Source organism: Cebus imitator, unplaced genomic scaffold (genome assembly GCF_001604975.1).
Source record: "Cebus imitator isolate Cc_AM_T3 unplaced genomic scaffold, Cebus_imitator-1.0 Scaffold26, whole genome shotgun sequence".
Taxonomy (NCBI): Eukaryota; Metazoa; Chordata; class Mammalia; order Primates; family Cebidae; genus Cebus; species Cebus imitator.
The window spans coordinates 9,370,324-9,382,717 of NW_016107341.1; the positions used below are offsets into that span (position 1 = coordinate 9,370,324).

The 12,394-nt window shown below is 35.4% G+C and overlaps 1 protein-coding gene across 1 annotated transcript in view; it reads right to left on the bottom strand.

Moving 5' to 3' along the window:
- Positions 1-516: 516 nt before the first annotated feature.
- RSBN1L (round spermatid basic protein 1 like) overlaps positions 517-12,394 on the bottom strand; it is an 82,476-nt gene continuing 70,598 nt past the window's right edge. Inside the window, exons 5-8 of the mRNA XM_017523137.2 lie at positions 10,361-10,503; positions 6,448-6,615; positions 1,754-1,862; positions 517-1,669 (exon numbers count right to left, since the gene is read on the bottom strand). Coding sequence (XP_017378626.1) covers positions 1,031-1,669; positions 1,754-1,862; positions 6,448-6,615; positions 10,361-10,503 — 1,059 coding nt within the window. The 3' untranslated portion in view covers positions 517-1,030. The remainder of the gene's footprint in view (positions 1,670-1,753; positions 1,863-6,447; positions 6,616-10,360; positions 10,504-12,394) is intronic.

Here is a 12,394-nt window from a genome sequence, read left to right on the forward strand (position 1 = left end):
TATGAAAATTTTGCAAAATATGATATACATATATACACTCACACACACACAGATGCACATTTTCTTGAGTCTTGGTTGTTAAAAAGGCCTGCACAGGCTGGGCACTATGGCACACGCCTGTAATCCCAGCGCTTTGGGAGGCCAAGGCGAGTGGATCACAAGGTCAAGAGATAGAGAACATCCTGGCCAACATGGTGAAACCCCATCTCTACTAAAAATACAAATACTAGCTGGGTGTAGTGGCATGCACCTGTAGTCCAAGCTACTCGGGAGGCTGAGGCAGAAGAAACGCTTGAACCCGGGAGGCGGAGGTTGCAGTAAGCTGAGATCACTGCACTCCAGCCTGGTGACTGAGCGAGACTCTGTCTCAAAAAANCCTGCACTGTGTAGAGAATTTAAATATTTACTAGATTTGAATTACATACATTTGCACTCCATTACCATGCTAAATTGATATACCAGCAGAATCATAATGTATCAAACAAATGACTTAAATGAATTGTCAGTTTGTCTTTGCAGACTCAACAGAAAACATATTTATTAATATGAACCTTTATTAAGTGGCTCACTTTTCAGTATAAATCACACTAAAAAGATATTTTAAAAGGTATTTACACTACAGTGCTGACACATTTAAAACGGAAAAAAAAAAAAAAGGATATAAATAAGCTCTATGGAAAAGCCTTAAATTGCTGAAAAAGAATTCTGGCTCATATTACAAAATATATATATATATATATATATATATTTATATATATATATGTTAATGTCAGCTCTATTCTAAAACCTAAAATTACAACGTAAATGATTTTTTTAAAGACTCCTTTATGTTTAAACCTGCAATGTTTACAGTGCATCTGGCCCTAAGTGCTTGATACTTCACAGTTATGGACAGGCACTGAGGAATGTTACAAAGCTACATAAACTACGTTTTGTAACAGACAGGAGCAAGTCCTTGGCTTGCTTTCAGAATTCATGAATCTTTATTACATAAATTTTTTTAAAAGGATTTTAGATGGTATATGCAAATTTAGCACAAAATGTCATCGTCTTTTTTATCTTGATTTGAATGTGCTAAACTATGTGGCCCTGTATCAACTAGACTTAGATTTCCAGGGCACAATTCTTGCTTTAGATCTTTGTTGCTATTTTCAAATTTAGAATCCATGTCAATCTTAAATTCTGTAAATTGAACATGATCCAATTTTGCTTTAACATTCTTGCCATCCATATTATTCACTGCTCTAGTCTTTTCAGGAATATTAACAATCACAGGTTCTTCCTTGATTCTTACAGATGCAACAGGTTCATGTTTAATCTGCTGTAATTCATATTTAGAATGAAGTTTATCTGAAAAAACAGAATCCAAGGAGGCTTTGCTCACAGCACAAATAATGTTGTCAGTGTGAGGTCCAAGAACAGATGATGTGGAATCTGATGATGTGGCTGTTTCATGAGTAGCTATATTCTGAGAAGTGTCCTCCTCTGAGTGATATAATTTGAGCCGAATGTGCCATGCTAAACTGCATACAGCTGAAACTGTCTTGAACTGATGAACAACATTCCTTGGAATAAAATAAATGTCATTATCATATAGCTGAATCCTGGCATAGCGAATGCCTTCCCTCCTCAGTTGATTCAGTTTTGCATCATCAACCCATTGGACACACTAAAAAATAATAAAACAAGAAATATAAAATAAGTCTCTTTATAATAAAAATTAAACCAAAGACAATAAGTATATTAAAAACACCTGAGACAGTGGAGGTTCATGCAAATCCAACTGCATTCGTTGAACCACTTCTAAGAAATCTTCAGCATGAAAACAAATTACATCTTTGGTTATACGGGGTTGATCAGGCCTAAAAAAGAAAATGAGATAATAAGAATCTGCCATAAATGTTTCACTCTCTTGAGTCCTTATTAAACTCAAAGCAAAAACAGTTTATGGTCAATACCATAGTACTGTCTTTCAAACTGTAATTGGAAAACCATTTCACATATTTAAAGAAATGGCCAACACCATGACTTTCAACCTAAACACAGATTAAAAACTGACTTCATTTTTGCATAGATATTTGTCACAAGAGTTTGGAAAATTATAATGATCTGGATTAGTAAATTATGCAAACCAGGAAAATTAGGTGTTCTATCTGAAGAATAAGATCAATGCTTCATAAATTTAAATGCTAAAGCTGTAAATACTATATAAAAATTAGAAGCAAATATAAGGAAAAGGGAATGTTTTCTTTCCACAGAAGATAATAAAACTATATTGATGCATAAAACTCTTATATAACTCTTTATAAATTAAGATACTTCATTAGAAAAGTACTAAAACAATAAACTGTTGGTGTTTGCTGAGATTACTCATGTTTTTAAATATAATTCTAAAAAATTCTCCAATTATTCAATTAGGAATTACATTTTTACAGAGATGCTCAAAAGTGGATTTTAGAATAAAATTCCCAACAACATAAACAAACTCACATGAAGGCAAATCATAACTAAATTTCTAAAAACCAGTGATAAAAGAGAAAATCTGAGAATCATGCATTACATTATAATACAGGGAAAGAAGAATAAGAATGACCATAGACTTACCAAAGACAATGCAAGCCTGAAAAGAATGGACTATATTTAAAGTATTGGAAGAAAAAGTCAATCTAGAATTCTATACCCACCAAAAAATCCTCCAAAAATGTGAAATAAAAACATGTTCAAATAAACAAAAACTGACAGAATCTGTCACCAGAAACCTAGCATAACAAAGACTGCTAAAGGAATTTCTTCAGGCTGAAGGAAAATGATCCTTAAATGAAAATGCAGACCTATAAAAAGGAATGTACAGCACACCTAATGATAAATATGAAAGAGATTTTATTCTCACTTAAAGAATCTCTTTAGAAATAATTCTTTAAAGCAAAAGTAACAACATACAGTGTAGGGCTTATAGCATATGTAAAGTAAAATACATGACAATTAGCCCGAAGGCCAGAAATGGTCGGAGGGGGAATGGAAGCATACTACTGAAAGGTTCTTACACATTATATAAACAAATCTAATATTAGCTGAAAGTAGATTGTAGTAAGTTGAAAACAAGAAATAAAAAAAGCCCACAGAGCTATAAGCTACTTAGCAAATTATGTAGGTAAAATGGAATGCTTAAAAATGACAAGAAAAGAGGAAAAAAAGAATAAAGAAGGAAACTGGAAAAAGCAGGATGGTAAATTTAAAACCAAATTTACTAATATTTACTAATATTAAATATAAATCATCTAAATACTCCAATAGACAGATTGTCACTGGGTTAAAAAAAAAAAAAAAAANAAAAAAAAAAAAAAAAAGACCCAACTATATGATATCTATCTACATGGAACAACAATATAGACATACAGATAAGTTAAAAGAAAAACAATGGGAAAAGATACAGCATGTAAATACAATCATAAGAAGACCAAATTGGCTATATTAACAAAGTTAATTTCAAGACAAGGAATATTACCAAGTATAAGAAGGACATTTTATGATGAAAAATGGGGTCAAGTCATCAAGAAGAAATAACAACTCTACATGTGTACTTGCCTAAGAACACAACTTCAAAATATATGGAACAACCTTAAAAACACTATGCTAAGTGAAGGAAGCTAATTACAGAAGACCACATGTTATGTGATTCCATTTATTAGATGTTAACAGACATATATATACAGACAGAAAGTATATTAGTGGGGGGTAGGAGGATGGAGAATGGAGGATTGGGGAGGCAATAACTAAAGGGTGTAGGTTCTTTTTGAGGTGATGAAAATGTTCTCTATAATTTTAGTGGTAGTTGCCACAACTCTGTGAATATATTAAAAACTATTCATTTGTATACTTTAAATGGGTGAATTATATGATATGTGATTATGGCTTAATAAAGCTGTCACAAAAGAAAAAAATAGAGCAAAAACTAGAAAAACTGACAGGAAAATTAGACAAATCCAATGTCAAAGTTACAAATTAACAAGTAGACAAAAATAAGTGAGACTATAAAAGACATGAACCACACTCATTATTAACAGAGTTGACTTAATTGCTCTTAATTTATAGAGCACTATATCCCAAATAATAGCAAAATACACTTTTTTTTTTTTTTTAGACGGAGTCTCACTCAGTCACCCAGGCTGGAGTGCGGTGGTGCAATCTCAGCTTACGGCAACCTCCACCTCCCCAGGTTTAAGTGATTCTCATGCCTCAGCCTCCGAGGAGATGGGATTATAGGCATGTGCCACCATGTCCAGCTAATTTTTGTGTTTTTAGTAGAGATGGGTTTCACCATGTTGCTCAGGCTGGTCTGGAACTCCTGACCTCAGGTGATCCACCCACCTTGGCCTCCCAAAGTGCTGGGATTACAGAGGTGAGTGACCATACCTGGCCAAAATACACACTTTTAAAAGTGGACATAAAAAAATTCATCAAGATGATCCATAAAACAAACCTCAAGAAATTCAGGACTAAAATCATAAGAATATGTTCTCTGACCACGGGAAATTAAATTAGAAATGAAAAACAACAAAACAAAAATCTGGGGGAAAAAATCCTCAAATATTGGAAACCAAACAACACTTCTCTAACCCATGTGTTAAAAAAGAAATCAAACAAGAATTAGAGATAACCTCAACTGAAATGAAAATGCGATAGCAAAATTTGTGAAACGCAGCATGGTCTTGGCTCACTGCAACCTCTACCTCCCAGGTTCAAGCGATTCTCGTGCCTCAGCCTCCCAAATAGCTGGGGTTATAGGCGAGCGCCAGCATGCCCAGCTACTTGTTGTATTTTTAGTAGAGGAGAGGCTTTACCATGTTGTCCAAGCTGGTCTTGAACTCCTGACCTCAAGTGATCTGCCCACCTCAGCCTTCAAAAGTGTTGGAATTACTGGCATGAGCCACTGTGCCCAGCCTGTTTTTACCATTTTTTCCCCTTAACTTCAACTGCTCTAATAAGGCCAGGTGCAGTGTTTCCTGCCTGTAATCCCAGCACTTTGGGATCCCAGCCTGTGCAATGTAACAAGACCCTATCTCTACAAAAAATTTAAAAATAGGCCAACTCTAGACATACTGCCTATGAGTCCTGCTCTGCAAGGAAGAGTAATAATTTTTTAAAAATGTAAAAGTAAACAAATATTCACTGTATGTGGTGGCGTGTATCTGTAGTCCTAACTACTCAGGAGGTTGAGGCAGGAGGCTTGCTTGAGCCTGGGTGGTCAAGTCTGCTGTAAACCACGACAGTACCACTGCACTCTGGCCTGGGCAACAGAATAAGGACTTCTGTCTTATTAAAAAAAAAAAAAAAAAAAAAAAAAAATTTTAAATGGCTCTGATAAGCAAAATAGCATATCCTAACTCATGTTTCATACCCAAACAATACTTGATTTTGGAAAACAAAAGTCTAAGCAAGCAAAATTATCTTTTTTTTTTTTTTTTTGGTTAGGGGCCGGAGTTTTGCTCTTGTTGCCTAGGCTGCAGTGCAATGGCATGATCTTGGCTCACTGGAACCTCCGCCTTCTGGGTTCAAGCAATTCTCCTGTCTCAAGGCCTTTCCTATAGCTGGGATTACAGATGCCGACCACCACCCCAAGCTAATTTTTGTATTTTTAGTGGAGACAAGGTTTCACCCTGTTGTCCATGCTGGTCTTGAACTCCTGACCTCAGCTGATGCACCAGCCTCGGCATCTGTCCTAAGTGCTGGGATTACAGGCATGAGCCATCCATGCCTGGCTGCAAAATTACAATAACTTTGCTTTGTATTTTTATCAGTTTAATACATGTAAAGTTACTTAATGTATGAGATGACACCTCAGTATATTCAATAGAATAATCCATTTTTTAATCTGTCAAAATATTCAAAGTGAAACTTGTAAACAAAACTGGAAAAAAAAAAAAAAGAATACCGAAAAGCAAATACATAATAAAGAGAAACCACACCTTAGAAAAAGTATAGCAAAGCAGGAGGAAGAGAAAACAAAAGAGTATGGAATCAGATTGAAATAAGTCTCAGCTCTACCACTTATTAACTATATGACTGTAAAAAAAAATTATTTGACAGCTCTGAGCCTCAGTTTCCTTATAAATATGGGGCAAAAAGTAGTTGAGAAAAATTAAATTTAACAATATTTGTAAAAAGGCATACAATAAGCAGCAGGTAAGCCTTAGTTTTTCTTTTGCCTTAATTTTTTTCATATCTAGTCACTTAACACATGAAATTAATTATTCCAGTTAACCCAAATGACTAAACCTAGATTCTAGGATTTTAAAATCTTGAGAACAATTATACAATTAAGATATCCAAATACAGGTAAAAAATTCAAGTTTTTTTCCCATGGTAAGGAGGAATTACTAAGACTTTCCAAGTAAAATTGTAGAAGCCAAGAAATTCTTTCATTAAAACAGCAGTAGTTATATATACCACTCTCCACAGTGCACAGCCTTCAGCACTCCAACAGCAGCTGTAGTCTGTCGTTCAAAACCTTGTCCTATGTGATCTGCATGAGCTCTTGTCCTGTCTTCGAAGAGCATCTCACGGGGCTCACTTGTTCGAGGTAGGTACTGAAGATTTTTTATTTCATTGGTAGTTCTGGTTTAAAAAAAAAAAAAAATTACATTTCTATAGCGACAACTGCCATCATTCAATAATTATATAATTCAGACAAAAAAGTATGAAATCTGCTGTCAAGTCAAATTCTACAAGAACAAACAAAAACACATATACGATACCTTGATTTTTCTAATATACCTTAACAAAAGTGACAACTGTAAGGAAATTACATGGATAAAAAATTAAATTACAAATGGTGGTATTTACCCATGTTTCCCTATACCCAGAATCTTTACCTCGGGCTGGGTACCATGCCCTCACTCAGATCAATTGGGTAACACAAGATTTTTTATATACATTTATATATATATATATATATATATGTGTGTGTGTGTGTGTGTGTGTGTGTGTGTATGTGTGTATATATATAACTGAAATGGGTAACTTTTAAAAATGCATTAATTCAATATTTATAGGACACATACTATGTGGTAGGTACTATCTAGGAACTGGCGCTAGTGAATATGACAGATGAGGACCCTACTTTTGCGGGAGTTTATAGTCTAGTGAAAGGAAGAATCAAAAAAATAGATTTAGCAAGAAAACACCCAGCAATAAGTGCTTCCACAAAACATGCATGGTTTATTGGAGGTAGAAAGGAAATCCTTAGCTCTGTCTTGAAGATCACTCTCCTCCACCATTTTCCTTCTAGAATGAATATGTATGCAGAATTTGCTGCCTACTTAGCCTTACTCATTGCAGAAACCTCTCCAATTTTGGTGTAAGCAAGGAAACAGGTAAGAAGAGTTTCTTTGGCTGAGAATCATCATTTTATTTATGTTCCTGTATGGCTTTTGTTTCTTCCAGACACAACTCTGGATTACCCCCATAATTGTCTCCTCTCATCCTTGTCTATCTTCACAGGGATCATTCTTCCTTACTGGCTCTCTACTCTCCCACCCTTAATCTTTTTTATTTAACTGCTCTGTGTGCACCCCTGTATTACAGTCTTATTACATATAAACATATAATTTTTTTTGGCCCTTTGTGATTAATGTTGTACATGTGTCAGAATGCTACATGATGTTGCTTCCTGTGTAAACCTAACAGGTTCTCAAACCCAGAGATTTAGTTTCATAAATACTACATTCTAATGAATTCACACATATACAGCACTTGGCACAGTGCCTGACACACTGTTTTTGTCAGACTATTATTATCATCGCATAAACCATGGGTTATATACCCTAAAGTGAATGGAAGTTCCTCAAGGTGGTGGTGAACCCGCTTAAATTACATCTAAAAGTGTGTGTTTATCTGTATTGTTCTGAGGAAAGACTTTCAGATTCTCAAAATGATCCATAAATTCTTAAAAAAAAAATTAAGAATCACTGAGGAACACAGTGATTTTTACCATTTACTACTAATTTATAAATTAAACTGTAAAATTTTATTCATCCAATAAATATTAAGTACAAGACACTGTGTTTAGGTGCTAGAGACACATTAGTAAAAAACCCAACAGAGTCCCTGACATCATGCAACCCAGAGTTTACTCAATCACTTTTTCCCATGTTTTCTTTTTAACTTAATAATCACTGTAACTAGTAAAATCACCTTTAGGTATCTAAAGAAAAAGCTATAATCTCTCCTAGCACCACCTCCATCCATTCCAATCAACGTTAACCTAATGTACATTTTCTCCACACTTTTCTCTGTGCTCACATAAATACTAAATCACACATAGAAGGGTTTTGTTATTTATTTCTTTGGATAAAAACAAAATCATACTAGACACATTACTCTACATTTGGCTGTTTTGAAATGTCATGAATATCCATCCAGAGCAATATATTTTTTAAAACTCTTATTTTAACTATTTCACCATATTCTTTTTTTTTTTTAAAGACAGGGTCTGGTTCTGTCACGCAGGCTGGAGTGTGAAGTGATGTACTCATAGCTCACCGCAGTCTCAAACTCCTGGGCTCAACCAGTCCTTGACTCAGCCTTCCGAGTAGTTAGGGATACAGGCATGTACCACATTAGCTAAATATTTTTATTTTTATTTTTATTTTGTAGAGGGAGAGTCTCACTCCGTTGCTCAGGCTGGTCCTAAACTCATGGGATTCGAGTTATCCTCCCACCTCGGCCTCCCAAAATGCTAGGACTACAGGCATGAGCCGCTGCACCTGGCTTATTTCACTTTACTCTTTTTTTTTAGACAAGAGTCTCGGTCTGTCAGCCAGGCTGGAGTACAGTGGCGCGATCTCAGCTCACTGCAACCTCCGTCTCCTGGGCTCAAGCAATTCTCCTGCCTCAGCCTCCTGAGAAACTGGATTACAGGCATGTGGCACCACAACTGGCCAATTTTTTATTTTTAGTAGAGATGGGGTTTCACCATGTTGGCCAGACTGGTCTCGAACTCCTGACCTCAGGTAATCCACCCACCTCAGCCTACCAAAGTGTTGGGATTACAGGCGTGAGCCACTGCACTCAGCCTCACGGTACTCTTTAATAAGAATGTATGAAATCTATTCAACCATTCACCTGTTGAGAGGCATTCAGACCATTTTAAAATGTTTTTCTTACCACAAATTTATTTACCTTTAGAGTTTTTATTTCTTGGGATGAAAGCAGCAGTGCTAGATCAAAGAGTTATATGTTAAATTTCATGAGCTATTGCCAGATTACTTTAACAAAATTACAGCAGCTCACCCTCCAGTCCACAATATATTATAAACTGTTTCTTCACATACCTACCAGCCTGTATTATTGCTATGTTGATAATTTTTGCCAATATAATAGTTAAAAATATCTCACAGTTCTTTTAAAATAAAAAACTACCTGAGGTTTATTTTTCTACTGGGTTGTTTACACTTGAGAATGTTCTTTTTACATTAACTTTGGTCTGTCATGAGTTACAAATGTTTTAGTCCAGTCTGTCACAGTTTTGAACTTCACTGTTGATGTCGCTTCCCTCCTAAATACTGTTGCCACTGCACTGTTTGGTCTTGCTTAAGAAAGTCTCTTCCAGACTTAAAAAATTTTATTCTAATATTTTAACTGTTTTATCTGTGATGCTTAATTCTCTAATTTACTTCTGGTATAAGGTAGGGGCTCTGCCTTTATTTCAGATGGACTGCCAATTATGCCAGCATTTTTCATTAAATACATCTTCCTCTTCCCACCTATCTCATATATTAAGTTCCCAATATATTCAGATCTATTTCTGGACTCTTATTCCAATGATCTATTTAAACTTTGTAGTGATTTTTAATATCCTGTATCATAAGCTCCCTCTCACTTATCTTCTCTTTCACTGAAAAGTTTACTTCCTTATAAATTTTAAAATCATTTTATCCAGGACTGGAAGTGTTAGTTCAACTGAAATGCAAAAAATTTTAAAGAACTATCATTTTTACCCAATTCAGAACACAGTAGGGTTTTCCATTTGTTCTGATCTTATTTTATATTCTCCATAAAATATTTTAGTCTTCTTAGTACAGGTTCTGAATATTATTAAATTCATTCTAAAATAGTTTATATCTTATAAATGACATTTTTTCCATTCATCATTAGTTTATTGTCATTGCCTACATTTCTCATGCCTTATTTACATTTTAGATTTTATAACAAATTATATTAGCATAGATAGCTATTTTCAAATTTATATTCCAATTATGCTGTAAACTTTGCCTTCTTCCTTCCTCCAATTTTCGACTAATGTACAAACCCCAACATACAAACACTCATCTCCTCCAATAAAAATTTGTATACAACATACCTTTTCCTTTTGAAAGGTGACTTTGGCATATCAGCCACAGGGATCATTTGTTCTCCTGGACGAACCCACATGATGGGACCATCATCACTATCTTTTCGACTCTGTAACTTTAAACTAGATAGCGTCCCCCATGGCAGTGTACACTGGAGACAAATAATTACGTAGATAGCAATTATTTTCAAAATGTATCTTCAAGTATATATGTTCCCCTGACATGCTTTCATACACAGATTTATACTTAACCTGAAATACGTAATAATGAATATATCCCTATATATTGATATACTTTGCTTCAAAAAACTGTTTCAAACACACCAAGAAAATAATTATGCTTGGATGGTTCTGTCCTTCTACCCTGCTAGAGGTATGATTCACTATATTCATCATTTGTTATTCTTTCATCTACCAAATGGATCATATGATGTTAACAAATGAAATAAGCAAGTGCTCTCATAATAATCTATAAAAATGAACAATTAAATTTGAATTTAAAAACTGGATACCTCTTTAATGATCATTAAAAACAAAAACGAAAACCAAAACAAAATCAAAACACATTTCTTTCAGTTTCTTGAAGAGGTTATTGGCTTAAACCAGAAATTAAGTATTTTAAAATGAAAGAACAAGGCTGGGCTAGGTGGCTCGCACCTTTAATCCCAGCACTTTGGGAGGCCGAGTCAGGCAGATACGAGATCAAGAGATTGAGACCATCCTGGCCAACAAGGTGAAACCCTGTCTCTACTAAAAATACAAAAATTAGCAGGGTGTGGTGGCGGGTGCCTATAGTCCCAGCTACTTGGGGGACTGAGGCAGGAGAATCGCTTGAATCCAGGAGGCAGAGGTTGCAGTAAGCCGAGATCGTGCCACTGCACTCCAGCCTGGCAATAGAGTGAGACTCCGTCTCAAAAACAAACAAAAAGAAAAAGACAGAAAGAAGGGAAGGAGGAAACAGAAAAGAGAAGAAGGCGGCAGGGGACGGTGGCTCACTCCTGTAATCCCAGCACTTTTGGAGGCTGACGCAGGCAGATCACCTGAGCCCAGGAGTTTGAAACCAGCTTGGGCAACATGAAGAAGCCCCGTCTCTACTAAAAATACAAAAAATTAGCCAGGTGTGGTAGTGCGTGTCTATACTCCCAGCTACTCAAGAGGCTGAGGCACGAGAATCGCTTGAACCTGGGAGGCAGAGGGTGCAGTAAGCTGAGATCATGCCACTGCACTGCAGCCTGTATGACAGAGTGAGACCCCATCCCAAACAAAAAAAAGAGAGAAGGAGGAAACTGATGGCCACTGTTCATGGAATGTAGAGAACAAAATTAAAAAAAAAAATTCACTGCACACCCTCTTTTCAAAAAGGATTGTCAAATTTCTTTAGAAACAATGCATTTAGGTTGGGTGCAGGTGGCTCACGTCTGTAATCTCAGCACTTTGGGAGACTGAAGCAGGACTTCTTGAGCCTAGTACTTCAAAACTAGCCTGTACAACATAGCAGGACTCCGTTACTTTAAAAAAAAAAAAAAAAAAAGACGACAAAGGAACAAAGAAAGAAAAAGAAATAATGGATTTAAGTTCATGTGCTTTGAAAATTAAATTTGAAGCAACCATTTAAATAATACTTGATACTTTTTAAATATAATTCAATTATAAATGCAACCTAATTCCATGATGTGACCACCTGAAAGAAGTAGAAAGGGAACAAAAAGTTTAAAAAGGAAAAGGGAATGGAACAGGGTTAAAGACAAAAGGAATAGAAAAGATATATGCACATATAGAGTAAAAACACCAAGCAAGCAGAAGTGATAAAAGAAGAGATGTCCAATAGATTATGTGGTGAGTATTAGAAATCTTATCACATTCTGTTGCTCACCTGGACCCTGAATTTCAGTGTAGTTTTGCACTGACCTTTGAGTTGCTGATTAAATAATTAACCTAACTACACAGTTCAGAGATCCCTCTCTCAGTGGGATAGCCACAGCAGCTCACAATAAGAAATATTTTCTGAAAATGAATAAGCTGTTTAAAAAAAAAAAAGAAAAG